The sequence below is a fragment of the Squalius cephalus genome, assembly GCF_949319135.1.
Source record: "Squalius cephalus genome assembly, chromosome: 5".
Classification (NCBI taxonomy): Eukaryota; Metazoa; Chordata; class Actinopteri; order Cypriniformes; family Leuciscidae; genus Squalius; species Squalius cephalus.
In genome coordinates, this window is record NC_137126.1 from 39,650,760 (window position 1) to 39,674,567 (window position 23,808).

The 23,808-nt window shown below is 41.4% G+C and overlaps 1 protein-coding gene across 2 annotated transcripts in view; it reads right to left on the minus strand.

Moving 5' to 3' along the window:
* Nucleotides 1-1,630: 1,630 nt before the first annotated feature.
* The window catches only part of fam222aa (family with sequence similarity 222 member Aa), a 58,115-nt gene continuing 35,937 nt past the window's right edge, over nt 1,631-23,808 (minus strand). For both annotated transcript variants that reach the window (XM_079873171.1, XM_079873172.1), the window contains one exon: nt 1,631-4,875. In XM_079873171.1, coding sequence (XP_079729297.1) covers nt 3,422-4,875 — 1,454 coding nt within the window. In that variant the 3' untranslated portion in view covers nt 1,631-3,421. The remainder of the gene's footprint in view (nt 4,876-23,808) is intronic.

Below are 23,808 nucleotides of genomic sequence, written 5' to 3' on the forward strand. Positions count from 1 at the left end.
CTAATATGAAGTTTTGCTCCACTGTTTTTAGTGCCAAAGATTGTGAAATTCAATGGCACTTTAGTGGTTTACTAATCCCAATTATAAACCATATTGCATACCTCTTAAATATTTGTGCATAAAAGTCTCACATGCTGTGCATCTTTTCAGTGTTTGAGGGAAAATGTTGAACAGTGACTTGGAGTGAAATTGGACTGACAAGCAGTGATTACAACAGGTTGCATGCTGTACTTGTCAAATCAATGTTGTTAACCTCATAAATATGCAAATAAGGATCTTAAACCAGGTTTTGCAGTATGAAGTCTCAAAAATTGACTATTCAAGACTAATTACAAACCCAGGGTAAAGTTTTAACTAAGGATTAAGTTAACCTAGGGTTAAAAAAGTACTTTGGGTTCAATTGTGAGAAACTCATTAGCAGATGCGCATTTAGTAGATGTACTGTATCCATTCAGTTACAAGCAGTGTACAAGCAGCATTGTCCAAGCAAAGTTACTTTTAAAAGTAATGCATTACAATATTGCGTTACTCCCTAAAAAAGTAACTACTGGCGTTACTTTTTATGGAAAGTAATGCATTATGTTACTTTTTCTCACCTGGGCTGGGCTTGCTTGTTTTTTGCTAACAAAAAAGTTCTATTTTTTGGCAAATGTAAAGGCTCTTTCACACAAAAAAAATTATAAATTAAAATGAAAAAGCCTCAGGCTGAAGGAAATGCAAATCCACACCTGTACAGTGGAGGGCGCAGTTCAAACAAACCTTTCAGCTGTGCTGCCATTCTGGATTGCAGAAGAATGGACACAGGAGATTGCAGCAAGAAAAAAAAAGAAACAAATGTTTATCAAATTATTTTTGCTTATTGGTATGGTTGAATTGGACCATCGAGGGTCAGCAGAAAAGACATTGGTTAATAAAATGAGATAAAATAAAGTATATTTGTGTAATTTAACATTTCATTACTGCATTACTACATTTTATTACTGAATTTCACTCTTTTTATTCATTTTAGGGAATACTGAATCTGTTTTTGTGCAAGTGAGATGAGTAAATGCCTGCTCACATTTAGTCTAGAACAGGGGTGCCCAATCCTGCTCCTGCCGATCGACTGTCCTGCACAGTTCATCTCCAACCCTAATCAAACACACCTGCCTTTAATTTTCAAGTGATACTGAAGACCTTAATTGGTTGCTTCAGGTGTGTTTGATTAGGGTTGGAGATGAACTGTGCAGGACAGTCGATCGGCAGGAGCAGGATTGGGCACCCCTGTTCTAGAACTACAATAACCAGCATATTTACACAGTGCACACAACGCCTCGGCACTTACAGTACTTCTGATTTCTTTAAACGTGGACAGGAGAGGTGTCAGTCGATAAATGGGAAAACAAAGTAACTTGCATTACTTATTTGAAAAAGTAACCCAGATATTTTGTTGGAAATTTAAAAGTAACACATTACTTTACTAGTTACCTTTAAAAATTAATCTGATTACGTAACTCCTGTTACTTATAATGCGTTACCCCCAACACTGATTACAAGGAAATTCCTTTTTCAGCTCACAAACTGCTTCAGTTTGTACATGACAATTTTCAAGTTTGTCATACAGACAAGGTCGAAGCAAAGACATGGGTTTCTCAATAAATTCTTGAAATCATTTTATTTTGCACCTCAAAACAAGAAGGGAATGAGTATGTGGTACATTGGGAATGTAGACACAGCTGTAGTTTTACATTTTCTTTTTTTTTGGTGTAAGCTCAGAGAAAACAAAATTGTTAATACAGTCATAATAATTGCACTTCATAAATCTAGACTGTAGCCAGTTTTTTTGCCTCCGCCAGAAACACCCCTGCCTCTCTCTCGAGTTTCTAAATTCAATTTACCAATGAAATTTGACTGACAAAAGAAATGCTAATTTAACGCCAGGGACCGCTGTGCCCATCCAATTTTTCTTTATTTCCCCCCTCTCTGTCCCACAAGGCATTAGTCTTCTCAGTAATCTAAGTGCAGTACATTCACAGGAAAGTCACAGTCGGAATAAATATTTCAGTGTTGAGACAAAGCTTACGAGCGGCCTCAACCTGGCTCGAAACCGCTAGCACAGAGCTGAGAAAAACACTCGTCCCCTCTCCTTCTACCTCAGTTCGAGAGAGGCACCACAATGATTGTTTTTATCGTTTCAAAAAGAGGAATGGTCAAGCGACACCTCTGATAGGTTAACTCCCCTCAGGTCTTCGTTTAATGGAGTCACTTGTACTTCTAAACTTCAAAGCCATGAGGGAAAAGTAATTTGATCCCTAACCAATCAAGAACAACATTACCAACAACAGACAGCTCATTTTCACAATTCCAAATCAGATTCATTTTGGCATGTCAGAATGTGTTTATTTGATGTTTCTTTTCAACAAGACCTGATCGGTCTAAACTTGTTAATGAGGGTGGTCTCATTTCAGAGCTTTCCAACAACCGATTCCTTTTATATATGCTTATTTGGAGATTTGATTCCAGTGTAGGTAAATAAATGAGCGTTCTGTTGTATAGTTCTCGAGGTGAATACACCGTGAGAACAGTAGAAACTTAAACTGCAGCCAAAGGAGAATAAAATCAAAAGAAATGACCCTTAACAAAACATTAAAAAACCTAAGCATTTTACACTCTTACTCCCTTAGCAGCCAATGCATATTATATACTACAAATATATATAAAATAAAACAACAAAAATAGGTTCAAGTCTTCAAGTTCTTTAAATACATTATATTCAAACGTCTAATTTCCAACCTGCCAAGACTTTCACACATTTTTACACCCCAAGCAGTGCAATTTCTATGAAAAATTACCATTTTCTCGATTAACGTCACCTAAAAGCACTCATCTAGTTGCCTTTTTGGTCTTTGAAATGTTGTAATGTGCGAATACCGTTACCTCTTACAGTGTTTTGTCAGCACAGGTTCAACCGTATATTTTATAGACAACCGTGGTGCTTAAAGACCATCATTCTTCATCAAGTTAATCCAATCAGTTACTTGCAGTGTGGGGAGGAGAAGAGGCCATATTTACTTCATTTAAACCATTGACTCTCACCAAAAAAATTATTAGTCTGATAAAATAATTCAAAAAGAAAAAAGATAAGCAATTGGAAAACAACCAAAAAAAATCCCTCTTAGTAAAAAAGAGAGAAAAGAAAAGAATCACAGAATCCACATTTAGGAACATTCCAATTCCCAGCCAGCAATTCTCTCCCAGCTCTGAGCTGAGGCGCACCGATTAGCTTTCCAGCATTCACCCAACCATGTTTGGATCCAGATCTCCCCCAGTCTGCTTTGAGCAGAATCACAAAACTCCACTGCAAATCTAGGCAATGGCAACAACTGCAGTTTGTGATTAAAGATTTTCCAGTCGCTCTTTATATTGGTCAACCCGGCTCTTCTTATCTGTAAACAGGGAGGCGGATATGTGCATGCTGGTGGTCCAATAGTCTCGGCACAGACACAGTCTCATATCCCTTCCCCAACATCTGCTCCTTGATGCAGGGAGGATGGATGTCATTGATCAGGTATTCCAGGGACTGCAGACTGCTGCTCAACACTGATGTATTACATAGACTCTTACTGGGCAAACTGCAACACAGACCACCCGTGCTGTCTATGGGGTGGTGGTGGTGGGGATGATGATGGTGGTGGTGGTGATGATGATGAGGGTGTTGGTGATGGTGGGGAAAACCCAGTTCCCTGTGCCCTGTCACCGGTCCAGCTGTGGTGGTAGCTCCCGGGAGCTCTTGTGGGTTGTAGCAGTCGCTGTCTGGCGTCACCAGAACGCTGTTCCACGGAGGCGCAAAATACTGGCCGACAGAAAAATTCCCATGCATCCCCACACAGTTCAAAGGGGAAGAGCTGACCTTGTCCAGTCCACCACTCGTACTGGCCGTCATCGGATAACCTCTGGAGGAGGATACCTGTGCCCCTCCGAGCATGATGGACCCTCCCAGGGCACAGGTTTCGGGTGACTTGCTAATGGCACCTCCTCCTCCACTCCCCCCGCTGTACATCCTCAAAACAGCCTGCTGCTGCTGCTGTTGTTTCTGCCACAACAGGTAGTCTATACCTTCGGGATACACCCCAGCCTTCATCGCCTCCCCATTCTGCCCTGGTAGCACCGTCCCTGAATAGGCCATGTTTCCCTGCGGAGCCACACTAGTGACGTAAGTCCCCCCTGAGGAGTTAGCGGTGCCCTGTTTGGATGGGCTGGGGTTCAGAGATCCTGTAGATGCCCCATTCTGACACACCTGCTGCAGAGCCTGGGCTTGGCAGTGCTGGTTAATCTGGTAAATGATGCTCTGGATGGAGGGAAGATTTGACTGAGGAGGGAGGTTCAGTCCTCGGCCCCCTGCCACAGGGATCACAGAACTGGCCACAGTGACATTAGGGGGGACCGACAGAGTGGTGGCCTCTGTCGGTTTGGGAGGCCCTGTGTGGTACACAATCTGTCCATGGCAATGACCTAAAGTGCTGCTGTTGGGAGGTGGATAAGGAGCCACTGCTATCTGCGCCGGAGACAACTTAGTCCTCCTGCCTTCTGAGTTTTTGAGGACGCCCTTTGTGGAGGGTAAGAAAGATGATGAGGATGATGAGGATGATGATGAGACTTTGACGATCGCTAACAGACCATGGTAGCCCCCAGTGTGGAGTTGGGGATAGGGGCTGTAGCGCTGTCCAGTGGTGTCATATCCATTCACAGTCCGGTTAAGGTGCTTGTGTTGGGGGACCCTGATGTTGGTGGGGAATATCTTGATAGACAGAGGGTTGTTGGCTGTCTTCTGTGCGTAGGCATCCAGCTCTGCTGCGCTGGGGTAGCGCGGGGAAGGCATGGGGACAGTCAGCTCACCTGGAAGACAAAAATAAAAGAATATCTTTAGTCAGACTTTGAAAGACTTGGAACACGAGTGTAGACTATATAGTAACTTTATGTAATGTTTGATAATAATGGAGCTATCAGTCAGAAAGCAACAGCCTGGACATTCTTTTAAAGAAGTCTTTGGCACTCTATAATACTGTACTTCTGTGCAAATCCCAATCCATTTTAGTAGGGACAAGTATGCCAAGCTTCCAGTAAAGACCTCCATCCCTGGTTGAAGGTCACACAGTCGTTGCCTTCAGGTGTGTAACAACTTTTGGCATCAACCTAAATGGTCTGCTCTTTTTGGTGGATCACATTACAACAGCAGTTCTGCCCTTTCCACAACAAAGAAAACAAGGCCCTTCCTCAACTTACATACATGATTTGTATGTTCTCAGCTACCCATCTAGTATTTGCCATTGACATTATATGTGTACTTTCTTAATTACAATCTTCATTGGTAAGAAAATGTCTGCTAAGAACAAAAAAGATGTAATTGTACAAGCCACAGATACATAATTCACAAATTATGTGAATACGGAATGTTTTAAATTCAGCCTCTCTATAGAAACTATATTTTTTTCTTCACCCAGTTCTCTCTCACTTTATATTCCAGTAGAGGTTTATCCCTGGATAAATAGCTTTTTAACTTGAAATCAGGCACCTAAGGCATTATTAAACCAGTGCTTTGTGAAATTAATTTGGCCTTTCTATTGTTCAAAATTGGGTTACCCTTGGAGACGGAAAGGAGAGCGAGCAGGAAGTAAGGAGGATAAAAGACTTGTTTAATTGCACTGACACATTTGAGATTTATAAGTAGCACCAGTAGGTCTTAGCCTTGGCCAGGCCAATTTCTCAATTATTCAATCAGACCATCTCCAAATGAAGAGACAGACCTACATTACCCCTCCCACGAACCCCAGAAAACTCTACCCACTGGGAACTCGTAACCGGGTTTTTTTCAGCCTGTACAGAAAAACTGTGAGACAAAATGTACTGCCCGAGCTTCGTCATAAAACATGATTGAGATATCCATTAAAAGCTGTGCTGCAAAACTCACTGACTCACTCCTATTAAAACACGAAGACCCACATGTTGGGCAGGGCAGGGCAGGAAATGATAAAAAAAACCAATAAGCCTTAATGTCTAATAGTACTCAGACAGTAAGACAAAGTGTCCTTGTAGTTGGACTCGGTTTTGGCTTGATCAGGGTTTTGAATCAGGCGTTTTCAGAGAAACCTCTGGCTTTTGGGATTCTGAGAAAAACGAGTTGGGGAAACAAGGAAAAAGAGCTGCGAGAGGCAGTGCAGAGGATGAGCGGAGGTGAAGGGCCGTGGTGAGATTGGATTTAAACGACATTATTCAGGCAATTTCATGGCTACTTAGTTCAGTGCTACAAAAAGGCAGAGCAGGAGCAGGCAAAGCACTCAATTTACAAGTGATAAATCAACTGCCACAAATGACTACCAACCCTCTCAAAAATTATATTTTTAAGAAAAGTGTGCACATTTATTGGTTGTTTTTATCATTCTGACTAAAATTAAACTGCCACAAATGACAGCGTCAGCAAATGTCAGAGTGTTTTTTCCAGAACTCTAGGGATCCAGCTGTGAGAAAGTTGTCACATTTCTGATTGTCACACTTTAAACATCCTTTACGCTCTCGCTTCCATTAAGCTGGCACAAGTCAATCACTCAAGAAGCTAAATCTACACCATCCATGTGCTCTAAGCCCTAAAAATCTAATAGCACATGGTAAAAGTAATTCCCAGGAGATGAGTGATGAAGTTGCATATCTAGGCAGAGTCGGTTTATATTTTATAATTACATTATATATTACATATGAAATACTGTTTTACATTATAATCATATACTGTAAAAAAAACCTATACTGTATAGAATATTTTGCACTGTAAGATTAAAATATTGTCTCATAAACAATTTCATCTTTACATAACTTTTTGTTTACATCTAAAAAAAAACATAAGCTTTTAAACAATTAGGCTAATATGATACATGGAAAAAGGATTTCAAAAGAAATGTGAACAATTTTCAAATAAACACTTTCTTTAGCTGCTGCTCAATCTTTTCCAGTGGATAGGACAAATCTGGTCCATTCCTCTACCCAAAACAGTTTTATTTCATGTATATTTATAAGATGTCTTGCTTGAGTGGCCTGCCTCAGACCACAGCATTTCAAATGGAATTGGAACCAAGACTCCAGAGAAGGCCAAAAAATGCAAAATTGCATCTGTTTGTGCTGCTACTGTTGTGGTTGACATACATCATCCTACTTCTTTTGGGTTTTAGACAGACAGACAGACAGACAGACACCTCCATAAATATATTCACAATATAGCATGGCCTTTCATACATTATTGATTTTTTAAAAATTACTTTATTGCTGAGTCACTGTCTGAACTGATCTATACATTTTGTTTTATTTATGACCACCTTTTTATGGATATGGATTTAAAAAAAATACATTGCACACATTGTTTATTAAAACTATCATTATTTATTTTCAGGCTATTTACTTAAGAATGAAAGTTAGGTCATATTTTAGGCCACATCCAAACAAACAACCTCAAACATTCACCGTCTCAGCCTAGCTCTTTTAGATCTAATAAGTCTTTTTAAAGCATTCCTGAGGCTCCAGAGGTCTGCAGAGTGTTTAAAGCGCGTATGTTAGCTGGAATCTTCTTGGGCAGCGGATGAAAGGATGCTCGTCTCTGCGCTGTCACAGTCTAATTGGAGGTGTTCTAAATGGGTCAGATGAAATGGGGGGCTGTCGAGCATCTGTCCAGCCCATGCAGGGCCAGCACATGGGCCGACACTTTCAACCCCCTCGGTGACAGCAGCGCCACGGCGCTTTGATGTTTCCCCGACAGCCAGCACAGAAGGGTGGGTGGGGAGGGTTTGTGCGTGTGTGTATGTGATACAACTAGACTGACAGTTTCCTCACTTCATTGGATCCAAAGAGAGAGAGAAAAAAAAAACTATGGATTTCAAAGAGGCGTCGCTGGTCCATATGCAAATAGACGGGCCAATTTTCTGATCTCCTTTACGTAAGGGGGGGTTGGATCGGGTGACTATCTTTGATCATCACATGGTTTAATTAAGGAGCCATGCTTTGCCATGTCACTCTCCCTTAGCCTTCTATCTCTCTCCTCCCTTCGCTTCATCTCGCTTCGTGATGGGTCCAAAATGTGCTAATTATCATTAAAGCGCAGCTAATGCTGTTGCTGCCATGTGTTTTTGGGTGACAGGTCCATATTTTCCATTCCTAAACTGCTCCGTTGAATCCTCTAGCACAATGGATAAAGCTGCTGTTGCTGTCTTTCTCTCTGTGGCCTGCTCTTGTTTGTCAACAGGCAAAAGCCTCCAGCACCCGACCTGCCATCAAAGGGTTTCACACTTCACAGGCCACGGGGATTAGATGCCTTTCAGACCCATAGAGAGCTGCTCCAACCCACAAAGGCCTCTGGCCATTACTGCAGCTATGAGCACAACGGAGGAGAGAGAAAGAGAGGTTTGAGGTAGCCATCACTGCTTTTCTCTGCTGATTCTTTACTAAACGATTCTAAATTATAATTAAATCCATGTCAAGGTTATAAACAGGCCCATGCGGCGTGGGTGATTCAAATCAAAAGACATACATATTGTCTTCAAAAGAAAACATCTGTTGCAATTAGCACATTCTCTAACAACTTTTTCCTCCGTGGAAATCAAGGATGCTAGAACTGCATGTGGTGACACACCAAAATGAAAAGAACGATCAAAATCACAACATGTTTTCATATTTTTATACAGATGCAGTTTAAAAAGATACTGAAACTGGCTCTAAATTACTTGCCCTGTTTGTCACAACTGTGCTTTAATAACTGAATAATTTCACTGTCACTGAAAAAAAGCATATCTAAAAGGATATATTTTATATATAAATAATTGTATACATACTTAACATACATATACCATTTTAGATTCTATAAATATTATATATTAAATATATTAAATATATTAAATATTATATATATATATATATATATATTTAATATATTTAATATATAATATTTATAGAATACTTATATATATATATATATATATATATATATAGTACTGTGCAAACGTCTTAGGCATGTTAATATCCCCCCCCCCCCCAAAAAAAAAGGTTTTAAGTCAGTTATTTATATCTTTTGCTGTAGTGTGTCAGTAGGAAATATCAGTTTACATTTCCAAACATTCTTTTTGCCATTAATTGTAATAATCCAGTGAGATTTGTGTATGTACAAGGAGTCTGACAACAGTCGGTATGATCTGATCTCACCATCATCGAGTCCGTCTGTGATTACATGAAGAAACAGAAAAAACTGAGACAGACTAAATCCAGAAGAACTGCGGGAATGTCTCCAAGATGCTTGAAGAAACCTTCCTGCAAAGCTACCTGAAAAACTATGCGCAAGTGTATCTGGACAAACGCCGTTTTAAACGCAAAGGGTCGTTACACCATATATTGATTTGAATTAGTTAATAGAAGTTAAATAATAAATAAATTTAATTTGTGATTTTATTTTTGAAAGCATTCTCACTTTACAGCATTTTAACACAAGTGCCAGTACTTTTCACAGTACTGTAGCTTTGCAGGAAGGTTTCTTCAAGCATCTTGGAGACGTTCCTGGCTTCCCGCAGTTCTTCTGGATTTAGTTTGTCTCAGTTTTTTCTGTTTCTTCATATAAATCACAGACAGACTCGATGATGGTGAGATCAGATCATCCTGGCTGTTGTCAGATTCCTTGTGCATACAGAAATCTCACTGGATTATTACAATTAATGACAAAAATAATGTTCGGAAATGTAAACTGATATTTCCTACTGACACACTACAGCAAAAGATATAAATAACTGACTTAAAACCATTTTTTTTTTGGGGGGGGGGGGGGGGGGGTGTGTGTATATTAACATGCACAGTACTATATATATATAAAATAAGTGTCTAGTACCCTTAGTTCCATTTAACACATATTACAAATTAGTATACAGTTGCAATCGAAATTATTCAACCCCCATTGCAAATCAGGTTTATTGCCAAAATGCACAGACTTTCAGCTGTTTACAATGAACAAATCAAACAAAAGTAATGGTCCAAAAAGTTAAGAGAAGGTTTCATCGCCCTTCATGAACAAAGAACAGGATTCAAAAAGATAGCGAAGGCACTAAATGTTCCTAGAGACACCGTTGGAAGCATAGTTCGCAAGTTGAAAGTTAAAGGAACAGTGGTTACACTGCCTGGATGGGGCAGAAAAAGGAAGCTATCAACGGCTGCAACCAGATTTCTGAGATGGCAGGTTCAGAAAAACCCCAGAGTGACTGCAAAAGACCTGCAGCAAAATTTGGTGGCAACAGGCACTGTGGTTTCACTCCACTCCACGACATAAACCACTACTGACCCACAAGCACAAGAAAAGTCGGCTCCAATTTAGTCGGCTCAAATAAGCCACAGAAGTTTTGGGATTCTGTTCTTTGGAGCGATGAAACAAAACTAGAACTTTTCGGCCCTATGAATCTATGTCTGGAGGAAGAAGAATGAAGCATATGCTGAAAAGAACCTCTGTCTACAGTTAAGCATGGTGGGGCTCGGTGATGCTCTGCGGCTGCTTTGCATCCTCTGGCACTGGAAACCTGTGGAAGGCAAGATGGTTTTATTGAAGTATCAGGGAATCCTAGGAGAAACGTCATGCTGTCAGTGAGGAAGCTGAAGCATGGTCGTCATTGGACCTTTCAACAGGACAATGATCCCAAGCATACCTCAAATTCCACCAAGGCTTGGTTTCAGAAAAAGTCCTGGAAGATTCTACAGTGGCCATCACAATCACCTGACTTGAACCCCTTAGAAAATCTCTGGTGGCATTTGAAGAAGGCGGTTGAAGCAGCAAATCCAAGAATATTACTGAACTGGAGTCCATTGCTCATGAGGACTGGGCTAAGATTCCTCAGAAACGCTGCCAGAAGCTGGTGTCTGGTTATACATCCCGTTTGCAGCAGGTCATAACAGCAAAAGGATGTTCTACTTAGTACTAACGATGCTTGCCATGAAGGGGTTGAATAATTTTGAGACTGCAGAAGTCATTAAAATTTTCTGTTGAATTTGGGGAAACCATTTGAAACATTTGTTGTGTTGAGCTATTTCAATTTCTTTTGTTTGATTTGTTCATTGCAAACAGCTGAAAGTCTGTAAATTTTGCCAATAGACCTGATTTGCAATGGGGGTTGAATAATTTTCGATTGCAACTGCATATACAGAGTATATATACAATTTTAAAAAATACATAATTTAAGTTTTAATTTCAAATTTACAAATTTAGATTTTAACTTTAAATATATAAATTATGCAAAACACAGTTTCATGGCTGGCAGAAATTATTTGTGTTTATGTTTATTATTACATTTATCTGAATACATCTCAATGTACTCACTACTGGCAGGCTAGTCAGTTCTAAGTGATTAACATCATGTTTGTTTATCATGATGAAACTTGCTTATAAGAGAGCACCAGATGGGCAAACGTTGAACTTAAAAACATGACTTGTTTGACTTGTTTTCTCACACTTCCCCCTGCCCAGATATTACACTAACATTATCCGACACGTAGGCCATCCCCCGAGTGAGTGCGAGTGTGAGATCTTTCATCAGCTCAGACCTGCGTGACTTATTGGTGCTCAATGTCTCTGATCACGCTTGCGAGCACAGCGCAGATGGCGTCCTGTGATAAACACAGACAATCACACCTAAACGCACGCACCCACACGATAAACTCAATAACAAATCCACACAAGAGACACGTTCGCAGCGTGAACATGCTACAAATGCAAACAAAACATACTCCAGTAAATGGTAGACATGAAACCACACACGCTATCACACACACCGGCTCAGTGGAGTGAAGCGTGTTGTGGTTGCTCCTGTTTGCAGTATGTATGTGTGTGTTGCGTATGCTAATGTGGGGCAGGAGTTCTAACAGGTGTCTGCATGGGCGACAGTCTGCAATGCCTCCTGGGCAAAATGCTTCACACTTGCTTCATCTCGACATGCGACAGCCTTGTACGGATTAATTATTTCCCTTGAGGAAGGAAGCAATCCGTTCTTCGCTAGCTCACAGAACAGGAGCTACCGTGTATGTGTGTGTGTGTGTGTGTGTCTGTACTCAATCCCACAAATACAGCAAGAGCAAGAGAGAGCAAACCGAATTACACAAGCCCTGTCCTGTCCATTTAATGCCGATTATTCCTCTTCACTTTACAGAAATGATCCATCGCGTTTGCTGGCTGTTTTGATGCCGCACTTTTACCAGCAATCTAATATCAGTGCTGTCCTCAGCGAGCATATTCGGTCATGCATTGTGCCTTTTCCCTCTTCTGGCATATGGACAAATGATCCCATCCTGCCAGGCACAAAGCGCTCTGGGAGGACGGGAGGGGAAGATTGCGGGAAACGGGAAGGCAGGGGGATAATTAGCGGAATGACCTCTGTCCTTAATCACTCGCGGCTGGCACTGAGTGCCCGTGTGTCAGAGCGCTAGTTCTCTAAATGCCATCTCTCATTACCGCCAACGCACTCCAACCAGAGAAGCCCTGCGCACACACAAAAAGACAACAGGGCCTGATCTCCGCAATCTCCCTGCCATCCCGCTGCAGTCTCCCATGGCAAACGGACACCTGCAGGCTGAACACTGATGTCCTGTCATGGAGTAGATGGGTCAGGGTGAGCGAGGCTAGGAAAGGCCTGGGTCAGCTTTGGATGCGGGTGGAACGGAAGCCATACGGAGAGCACACGTCCTTCACGGAGCCTGGACCGCCCTTGAGCGAGCAGGCAGTGTGGAGGAGGCATAATCCTAAATACTCAATTAACACTACTCTAATTAGCAGCAAGAGTGTGTGTGTGTGTGCTGGAGGGGGGCATCAGAGGGATACGAGAGAACGTGAGGGGGAAGAAACTACAATTGGAGATTCTAAAAAATGGGAATTGTCTATGTAGGCTGTCTATTTGTTCTTTAAAGCAATGCATCAAGTAAACGGAAGAGAGAAAAAGAGAGCTAGAGGGGCCAGATGTGTGCATGCATCCTCAGGGAGGCGTCTGCAGGAAATGATGCAGAGATGAAAGAGAAGTGGTGACACAAAATAACTGAATATTTTCAGAGTCGCATTTACAATTAACTTCACACGAAGAGCAGCACTCTACAGGAGCACAGATGACGTTGAACACTTCAGCCCAATGAATATGTGAAGCATCTTTAACAGTCGAGAAGTGAAAGAATAAATAAAAGGTTTGAAATGTCCAGCCGCGTCGATCATGTCTTCAGAAGTGGGAGAAAAGGGTTTAACAGCCGCTGGGTTTCAACAGAACAAAGAACACAAAACCACATCAGCTTTGGCTCAACATATATGGGTTGTGGCAAGGCACAGATAAACAGGAACTGATTCTGAGAAAAACACACACATACACTGTCAGATGCAATACAACATCCAGCAGGTTTACAACGTTCCCCCCTCCTCTCAAAGCCTGACTTGTTAAAGCGTAGAAGCGGTCAGACACTTAGACAGGCTTAGACAGGCACAGCCATCATCTTTATGTGCCAGCATGCATGCGTGTGAGACATCTGACCCTGGAAATTTTGGGCCAAGCCCAGTTTCTCTTCCACTGTAGTGGATTTACAATAAATCACACAATTGAGCCCCAGAGGGGCTGAATCCCAATTCACATAGGCTACTTCTAAGTGTGAAAACTGGTGATAGGACAGTATGCGCTTGAGTCTGTAGCAAGAAGGTATATACTTGGACAGACTACAGTAGTAGCATCGAATTTTAATATTAGCCCTTTATTGGGAATCAGCCATAACATCGGTTTATCAGCCAAGATTTTAATATTGGTGCATCTCATGCATTGCTACACTATAGGCATTGGACCTAATTTCCCCTCAAAATTTTGCAGAAGTTTTGCTAATGTGACTGCGACTTTAGCCAGTAAACTGTCGCAAACTAAAACTCTTGCGTACACAAAGGATTGTGGGAAATATTACAGTAAAAAAAAACATGTGTGGATAAATAATAGTAAATCAAAGGTCCTATGAATTTTCAGTGTCTTGGAACGTAGTAATCCAAATATTGCATACTGTATAGTATGCAAACTGGGATTCAGATCTGGCTTGGTTAAACACACAAAACAGTCAAAATACAACTCCAGCATGCACTCCCCAACACAAGCAGGTCTCTCTCTGTCACCCTCTCAGCAAAAAGGTTTCATAAAAGTGGGACAGTGAGAGAGCGAGCGAGCATGAGGGGCTTCTGGTGTCGTTGTATTCTAAACAATACCTGCCTGTTGTTAATGGACGTGTCATCTGCTCTTCTCTCACACTGATTACTCAGCGATTACTAACCCAGGCCCCCAGTCACCGTAACAACCGTTGCCGGCACAATGGAACCCTGAATGTGGCAGCTGTTTGAAGCTCTACAATTAACCCAGCATGCCTCTGTGTGCCTCTCCGGCTCTAATTGAGTGGAGAGCTGAAAGAACGCGGCTGTCCTCCCCCAGACCTCCTGCACCGCAGGCTCGGGTTCAGATCTCTACCCCTCTCAAACACACACGCTAATGACAATAATAGAGCAGGACTGTGAACCTGTCTGTCCAGACCAAGAGTCCTAGAGAGAGAGAGACATCTGAATTTGCATACACTGATAAATATAGGTATGCTAATGATTCACACTAATTGCTAAACGGATAGCACAAGTAAGGGGGGGGAAGAAACAATACCAAGATGGGCTGAACAGAAATTTGGGCAATACTTACAGAATTATGAGTAATAATAACTGATATGATGCAAGCAATGATGTGCTATGCAAGGAAATCTCGGTTTCTTCTGTCACTAAAATCAACAAATACGAGACGGCGGGGTAAGCTGCGCCACTTTTTACTTAAGTTGTCCTCCATGCAATGAGAAATGGTTTAAAGAGGTAAAACTAATACACCTATTAACATTTCAGGATGTCTGTTACGAACTGAAATAGTGATAGAAATATTACTTGTGAAAAAATAGGAAGAAAATGTGGTACATTGACATAGGGATATAAAGAATTAAAAACAAGTGTTGAGCAGACTGGGTCGGTTAAAATGGAAAAGCTGTCCAAAATAAAATCTAATATTTACTTAAGGCCACACTTGGCTCTGATTTGAATCTATTAATTTCCTGCTCCGCTCAGGGTGAACTGGCAAAACATATTCGGGTTACTTAGCTAATTCCCCATAGATACAAGCGAGTACCCAATCAAAGGTGAATCTCAGAGCTAATAAGCGCAGGGGCTCCGAATCAAATTAAAATGCACATGAATAATATGCATGATACTTGAGACCTTCTCAGAGGAAATAACATTTTAGGCAATATCCACCCGAAGACAGCGCGTGAAGTTTTAATTTGCATTACTCTTCAGCGTGACACCATTTAAAAGCCAATTCCAACATTTTAATTCAATGAAACGACACACATTGGAGATGCTCTCTCTGTTTGGTTTCACGCTCACACTCACGCACAACCCATGTCATTTTAAATGTCTGGAAATCTTTTTTCCTCACTCACCGCAATGTACTTGCACTCTGCCTTTCTTTGCAACCGTCCTTCCTCTCCTCTGCTCTTGCACTCTCATCTATCTCTCCATCTCCCTCTCTCTCTTTTTGAGTAAGCGAGTTTCATTGGGGTGCTTGCCGACTGGAATCACCTCAGGGCGAACACTTTATTATCTGCGGTCAAAGCGTCACTACAAATACCATTCTACACACACAAGTGTCACTTTGCATTTGTCTGCTTTCTGCCTGCATCGGTCCAGCAGGACCAGGCTGCCTGTACACACACACTCCAGATCACACACACAGCGTGGGAAAATAGACAACACTGATTCCTCTTCCTACTAGTACAAGTCCTGTCCACATTAATATAATATAATTCTATTAAATAAATGTAATATTAAAAGAATGAAAATATTTTAGGATAAAACAGGAAGCAAGTTTTTAGTGCTTAAAACTGTATTAAATGCAACATCTAAATGTGGACCTTTTTTAATCCTTTGTGGGTTTTGTGGTGCATTTGGGCTTTTTGTGCTGCTGTTGTTGTTATTCAGCACATAACAGCTTTTCTCTGCCCTCCATATCGAGACGTAGAGCACAAGGTACGAGAGATTATAAAGAAAGATGAATAAGAAATTCTCTAAGCTTGTGGCAGCGAGGGGAAGATAACAACCGTTCCTCTCCCAGAGGAGAACCCCACAGACCCCATCCACTCGCTCTCCTCCTAACGCCTCCGAGAGCCCCTCTTCATCATCCACAACAACGGAGACAGCAGGCAGCGAGCGCTGTCCTCTCCGTGCCTGTGTGGAATGCTAACCGTCAGCAGACATGTCAGGGGCATTGTGGGATGAGAACTGGGCGACTTTGTTTTCTCTCACACTTCATGCCACACGGCTCGCTGGCGAATGAAAACAAAGCACAAACAGAAGAACAGAGCAAACTGCAACGGAAAATCTCATACTGCACTTTTGTGTCTTCTAGTGTTTGTCAAAACCAAAGAAATTCTAATTCAAAGAAAGACTCAACAATCCGAAAAGTGTTTCAACTTTATTTATTTATTTATAATTATCTCAATATGAACTCACAAATTTTAGGGCCCGATTTATTGGATGCATTTTCCCATTGGATTATTTAGAGATCAAAAAGGTCCAACAAAGAATCTTCCCAAAAAACAAACAGAGAAGTCGTAGTTACCATGCAAATAGTTCCCATTAAAACATTGCCAGTGGCTTTAAAAGCAATGACTCTTTTATACAGTTTCAGATTCGATTGTTATCAGGGGATGAATAGTTCCTTCATTCAGTGCCCATAATGTTGTCTGCAAAGAGCTTTGAAATGGTACCAAATATTTCAGATTTTCAAATACTTTTTTGCTTTAAATGAAATGTTTAAATATTTGAAATCATTCAGATTAAAATTTCTGAAAGGAAAAAAATACTTTCGAAACCAAGGCCACTGAAAAATGAAAAGTCATTACTGATCAACTAATTCTTGATACCATTTGTTTTGCTGGTATTTGTGTTAACATGTTTCATCTTCATGTTTTTTTTGTCGACACCTGCCTTAAGACAGATTCCTTGTATATCAAAGTTCTTTTTTATCTCATAGTCCTGCTCCTTTCTCTCTAATGTCCTTGGTTCTTATCCTTCCCGCCAACACACATCACGCCCTACTCCTCTCAGTCTCTTCAAATGTTGTTTTGTAGGAGTTTCTCTATGCTGAGGTCTACTGTTAGCCACCCACGAAAAAACAAAACATGAAGCGGTCCATTTCACATTTAAACATCAGACTCGTCTGACTTGAATAAATCCCTCATGTGCGTTAGAATTTCTGGGGTCACAAAATCGACATTGAGGACAGGCTACTGCTCTATCTGAAGATCTTCCTGGGAGAACGAGAGTGAAAGGAGAGTTGTAACGGCAAGTGGCGGATAAAATATTCAGCAGTAGGGGATTTTTTTTTTTAAAGTAATATCCACTTTAAATATAACTTAAGCCCTATTCATTGCATTTGTGGTAGGTATAATTTCAGATTTTTTTTTGTTGACATTTTGTTCTTAGTTACATGTTGACATGTAATACACTTACAGTGGAAGTCTATGGAGCAATTGGTGTACACACAGATGCTGTTGATAGAGCTTTACTGGTATGTAACCTAGAATATTCCTTTTCTCATCGTGTGGTGATAAAAATGTTCTCCGAGTGATAATTAAAAAGAACTGAAAGAACTGAGGAGCAGGACAGGAACACACGCTCCTCCGTCAAATACAATCTTGGAGAACATCACAAGCTGCTTGATGGAGCTAAAGATAATGAAGTGATAACTCATAATGCGAGCGAGGAAATGAAGAAAAAAAAAAAGGTTCATTTTCGCTTGTCTCTGATAAGATGACCTCTTTTCAACTGCAAGATTCGTATCAGGAAAACTTTCAGAAACAATCATTCACACATACACACACACTTTCTAAGATACACGCACAAATGCGCAATGTGTGGTATTCAATAATAGAATATAGAATTCAATTGAGATTAGAAAGACGAATAAGATCTCAAAGGAACAGATAAAAAGAACTAAGGGTGTACAGTATGTGTGTGTGTCCTGACAGGCCGAGGGAGATCTCACAGTGCGAGTCTGCAGGTAAATAGAAAAAGAGGGCTGCCTGCAGCTAGCCTGGAGCAAGTCTCAACCCTTCTGCTCTCTCATTTAGGAAACAAGGTCTCCACAGCTTTAAAATGAATATTAAACACCATACACACACAAGTGCTGGTAAAACCATACTAAGCCATTGACCATTAAGCCACAAATCAGTGTACTAGTAAAAATTTCACAAGACGGCCAAATCACTAAAGGGATCTCATTGGCACGCTACAAACAAGATCTATTTTCATCTCTAACACTTGTTTATTTATATCTAAACACGTCTTTGTTTGCTTTTTGACAATGTGTCTGAGAATATTAGACCACAGAGACGTGTAAGGACAGGAAACAAGAAACCCAATCAAGCACACCGAGTCTTTCATATTAATGCTTGTGATACTAATTTGCAAGAGAGACTGTTAGTGCACATACACTCTTTACCCAGAGGAGAGCGAGTGTGTCAGGCAGGCTATTCTAATTGATGTTAAAGGTCCCAAAGGAGCAACAATGTTAGTTTAGCACGTCATGTACTGTCTTGACTCTCTCTCTCTCTCTCTCTCTCATACACACACACACACACACACACACACACACACAAACCATGTGAATATGATCTGTTCATCTTTCTTCACTAATCTCCTCTTTCAAAACACATTACATGGCTGCTTTTCAACAAGCAAGACAGATAGATGGACAGACAGGCAGGGAGACAGAAAGAGAAATGGACAAGATAGAGAAATATCTTCTTCATATTCTCTATTTATAAAAGAAAGAGAAACGGATAGATTGATAGACAGAGAGAAACAGAGATTAGACAGAGAAATATGTATAGAACAGACAGATAGATAGATAGATAGATAGATAGATAGATAGATAGATAGATAGATAGATAGATAGATAGATACACACTTAGTGTGTGTGTGCGTTCATGTTCTGCATCTTCTAACCTGTCTCCTGGCCCCCAACAGAAGGTCAGTTTCCGAGTGTGATCTCATTTCCTCAACTACTCTAGAAGTCTTGGACCCCCTCCACCTCTTTCTCCCCTTCTCCTGCCCTCCCTACCTCTTTACAACCCATACGTACACCTGGGAGGCCCACGCGCCAGCTTAAAGGGCATCTCGCTTACGTCTGCCAAATCCATGGCAACAGCCGCTAGCATTCCAGGCCCCCTTCTCCACCCTGCTCTGCCCTCTGTGCCAATGGCACCCAAAGCCCCAGGATGGGCACCAAATGAGTAGCAAGGCTAGTGGGTCCCCAGCAGTGCCCGGAAATGAGCCTCTGGGTGTGTCTGCAGGTTGCTGGCAGGGCGATCAGCCAATCGTAACCCTGAGAGGCAAAGAAGACTGCAGGATTGAATACAAACAGCACTAAAAATCCTTTGACTGCCACTGCCTAGTCAGTTATAGATGTTAATATGAATGCTAATTGAGCATCATGGGTAATATAAGCTCTAAAAGTGCAGCAACTGAAATAAACAACTCTTACACACCTCAGAATCATGAAACAGTGGAAAAGTTCACTCAGGATAAATACAAATCCCCGCAAACAGTGGGACCCTTTACCTGCACCTTGCAGTAAATGTGATTTATTTCTTGTACGGTGAACCCTGCTGGACTGGAGGAACATTGCACTTCTGGAACCAAATACATTCTGGCAGAGATCAACATCTCATAACCCTTCCACAAGCCTTTAGCTATTAATGTGAAAACTGAAGGCTCAGTCCAATTCTGATGTCTTATCAGTATGATGCTGACTTCTGCTTCTCACATGGTTCAAATCTTTCCCATCAGGCCTTCGGAGGTGATAATCTCTCTCTACCGGATTGGATGTTGTGACCCTGCAAATGATGTCACAGTGCCATATGTGCATCTGATTGGCTGCCAAAGCCTGCTGTGGCTCAGGGCAGAGGGAGAAGAATGTTGTGATTGGACCTGAATCTCTCACAGACACCTCACACAGGTGAGCGTGTGTAACAGACCAAGCATGCACACATAACACTATGGAGAAAATTAAACTGCAGAGGGAAGGAAGGAAAAAAGAAATGAAAAAGCAAGATAGGAAGAGTGCAAAAAATAAAAATGAGTGAAACAGCCCAGTAAGAAATTTTGCATTTAAAAGACGTCCAATAGCCGTCCAAACACAGCCCAGACGTCTAGCCTAAAACAAGGAAAAATGTGGACTGTCAGTGAAAATTTAATAGACGTCTAAACCATAGCCCAATAATAGACTAGTCATCAATTAGATAACAAAGAAATGAAATGAGTGAATAAATGAAACCAAACCCTTTGTAATCACTGTTTACTTTGCTTACATGATGGAATATCATACATCTCGCAGGTTATTTTGGCAAGACGACATGTAACCAAATTCAAGGTTATTTTGGCTAGAAGTGGGTTGCTCATAGCCGGACTATATCGGGTCTATAGTTAACCTAGAAATGATGAAGTGATGGCTATTGCTTGCTGGGAGAGTGAAAATGAGCAGGAAAAACAATGAAACGGCAAAGGAAAAAAGCAAACAAGAAAAGAAAAGAAGAGCAAAAAAAAAGCAAGGAAAAGAGCAAAAGAGAAAACAAAAGTGCATGACTGAAAGAGAATGAAGGAAAGAGTGAGAGAGAACAATGAAAAACAAAGAAAAGGGCAAGTGATAGAAAGAGAAAGAGGTAGAAAAAGAAAGACTGAGATAAAAAGTGAAAGAGAAATATTGGAAGAGAAAAATAACGTAACAGTAAAAGAAAGAAAGAGAATGAATGAAAAACAAAGGAAAGTAAAAGAGTTGAAAGAAAGAGTGAGGGAAAGAAAGTGTGAAAGAACGAGCTATGAAAGGAAAGTGGGCAGAAAATCCCCCAGAATGCATTGCAGAGGTCAGTGTCGGAGTGTGTGTGATGTGTCCGGCCCCGGTGCTCCAGTCCCCAGGGCGCTCCGTGATGAAGGGGGATCGGCCCTCCGCTCAGACTTTCATGTCTCCATCTAAGCTACTGGCAGACAGACACTGGCGGGGGGCTGGACGACAGCTACAAATGTCACCCAAACAGGGAGATTTAATTAGGAATGACAAGCCCTGACGTGTGAGAGTGCCGCCACATACCCGGAGAATTTAGGCATGCTGAAAGCGAGCGGCTGTGATTTATAATTTAACTAATGCCTGCCGTTTCTTTTTCATTTCTTGGCTAGAAGGGGGAAAACTCAAAAGGCCTCCTCACTGAAGCTAATCTAATACGATATTTTTAAGGGCAGGCGGTCAACGGGCTTCTTAAAAAGCATGTTGCTCGCTCACTCTTTCTTGGTCTCTCGCTACCTCCACTTTGCAACTCGCCCAGCTTTCTCTCTCGTTTTTTTTTTTCAAGCTTTTTTTTCTGCTCAGACAGGGAAAGAGGTGTGATAATGAAAACAACCTTTCCTATCTCCCGTCTCTCTCTCTCTCTCTCTCTCTCTCTCTCTCTCTCTCTCTCTCTCTCTCTCTCTCTCTCTCTCTCTCTCTCTCTCTCTCTCTCTCTCTCGCCCGCTAAGCTCCATGCACTCTGGGGAAATTGATTGTCTGGCGGGCCGATCTGAGCGCTTGCAGCTGATGCTGGAGCCAGTTAAGTCCTTTTTTTATTGAGAGTATGAGATATTTTTAATGGGAGTTGCATCAATGAACTGTGCAGGCGCTCAGCATCTGCATGCAGAGGGGGCTTTTACTTTATAGTTATTTGAATACCCTTTCAAATCCTCTCTCTCATGCTGGATCTGAGAAGAACCACCTCATCATCTTTCAGACATCAGCCCAGAATGTGTCTCAGTCCAAAGCCTGATGACACCTGTCTGTAGCCCCAGACCAGACGGTGTGGTCCATGTGTACTGAAACCACAGCGCAGACACAGATTCTCCAATCAATGACACACACAAAGGTCTTTTACTTATTGTTATGAGCTTGTGCTTTACTGCAGCAATCTCTCAATCAAAAGCAAACTGATGCCAGGAAGAGTGCCTGTGTGTGTGTGAGACAGAGAGAAAGAAACTGTTCTTTCCCATTGATTTCAGCCTCAGACCCCCACTGACTGCTTCTCAATAAGAAGTCTAGAAAGGAAGTGGCTAAATCCTGCTGAAATTGGAGGGAGGGAATCAATTTAAATCAAGCATGGCGGTCTCCATCTCTTCTGCCCTCTCATTCTTCTTTTCTTTTTCTCTCAAACATGCTTTTTCCCCTTTCTTTTCCATGCAAAATCATTGATCTTTGAAACTTCTTATTCATCAGTTCATCCATTTATCAGTCTACTCATTCATCCTGCCATCCATCTACCCATTTGTCCATCTGCTCATTCATCAATCCATCCATCCATCCATCCATTTGCTCATTTATTCATTCATTCATCATCTTCTCATTCATTCATTCATCCATCCATCATCCGCTCATTCATTCATCCATGACTGGATCCGGAAAGGTACCTGAGACTGGATTCAAACTACAAACCTAAAGCGCAACCACGCTACATGTCAGAGCGCTGCCCACGAGGCCATCAGCTCTGACCACTCATTCATTTCAATTATACCAGTGAAGCTCTTTCACTTCTTGTTTTCAAACTTTGCTCTCTCACAAGACATACACACTTCTTAAAACATGAAGAAATGCAGCAGGCACCCATGCTTTCCCAAAAAAGCTTTCCTTTTAACCTTTTCCTGTTTGCCATGAAGGAGAAAGCAGAACGATGCTACGCTGATCAGTGAGCAGCATGAGGACAATGCCATCCTATTACCTTTAAGCTGCTCTGAGCTTAGAGCTGAACCTAAGGGATAGTGGTTAGAAGTTGCATGTTCCTCTGCTCATCTCCTGTCCTCACAGTAATCAGCTTGTGCATATGGAATACTGCCACGGCAACAAAACAGAACTGAATGCATATGGACCGTTCTAAAAGAAGGACAACCCCCTCTTCCTCTCTATTCTTTCCTTTCTTCTCTCCTTCACATTACAGCAAGTGCCCCCTCAGTTTAAGTCTAATCTGAAGCTTTAAGCAGAGCCCTGGGATCTTCTGTCGGAATAAAACAAAAACAGTAGGCTGTGCTTTACTTTCTTTAATCTCGGAGCTTGCCAGAACGAGATTTGTTGGTCTGAACCTTGAACAAACATGGAGATACACATACTAATATACACAATTGTACAGTGTGGCAACCAGAGGACCTGTTCAACATGGGTTACTCGTGCATATGTGTGAAACCGACTTATGGAAAATGAGCAGATTTGTTTCAGCATGTGTATATTTGCATATGGGTAGGTCTGTAAGGACATCCACCACTGCAAATGTTTAGCTAACCTGAAGGCCAGGGTTGAGTAACAAGCCTTGAAGCCAAGCCAGGGAATCTCTGCGGTAAAGTCTTTAAATTCTTGTTGATCCAATGGCTATTGAACAACAAAGACAAGACACTACAAATGTTTCATATAGTCCCAGACATTTCTCACAGAGCAGCACTTAGAGAAGTAGAGGTTATGTAGAGTATAATGGAGTAGGGTAGAGTAGTGTTGTCAAAAATATCGATATTTCGATAAATATCGATACTGAAATATCTGAACGGTACCAATACTAATTTCCCAAAGTATCGATACTAGCCGAGCTGTCACTTTCACTTCTCTCCAAAGGCGCGTTGACCACGCGCACTCGTCTCATTCGCTCTGGTTAAATACCAAAAGTGAAGTGAATGGG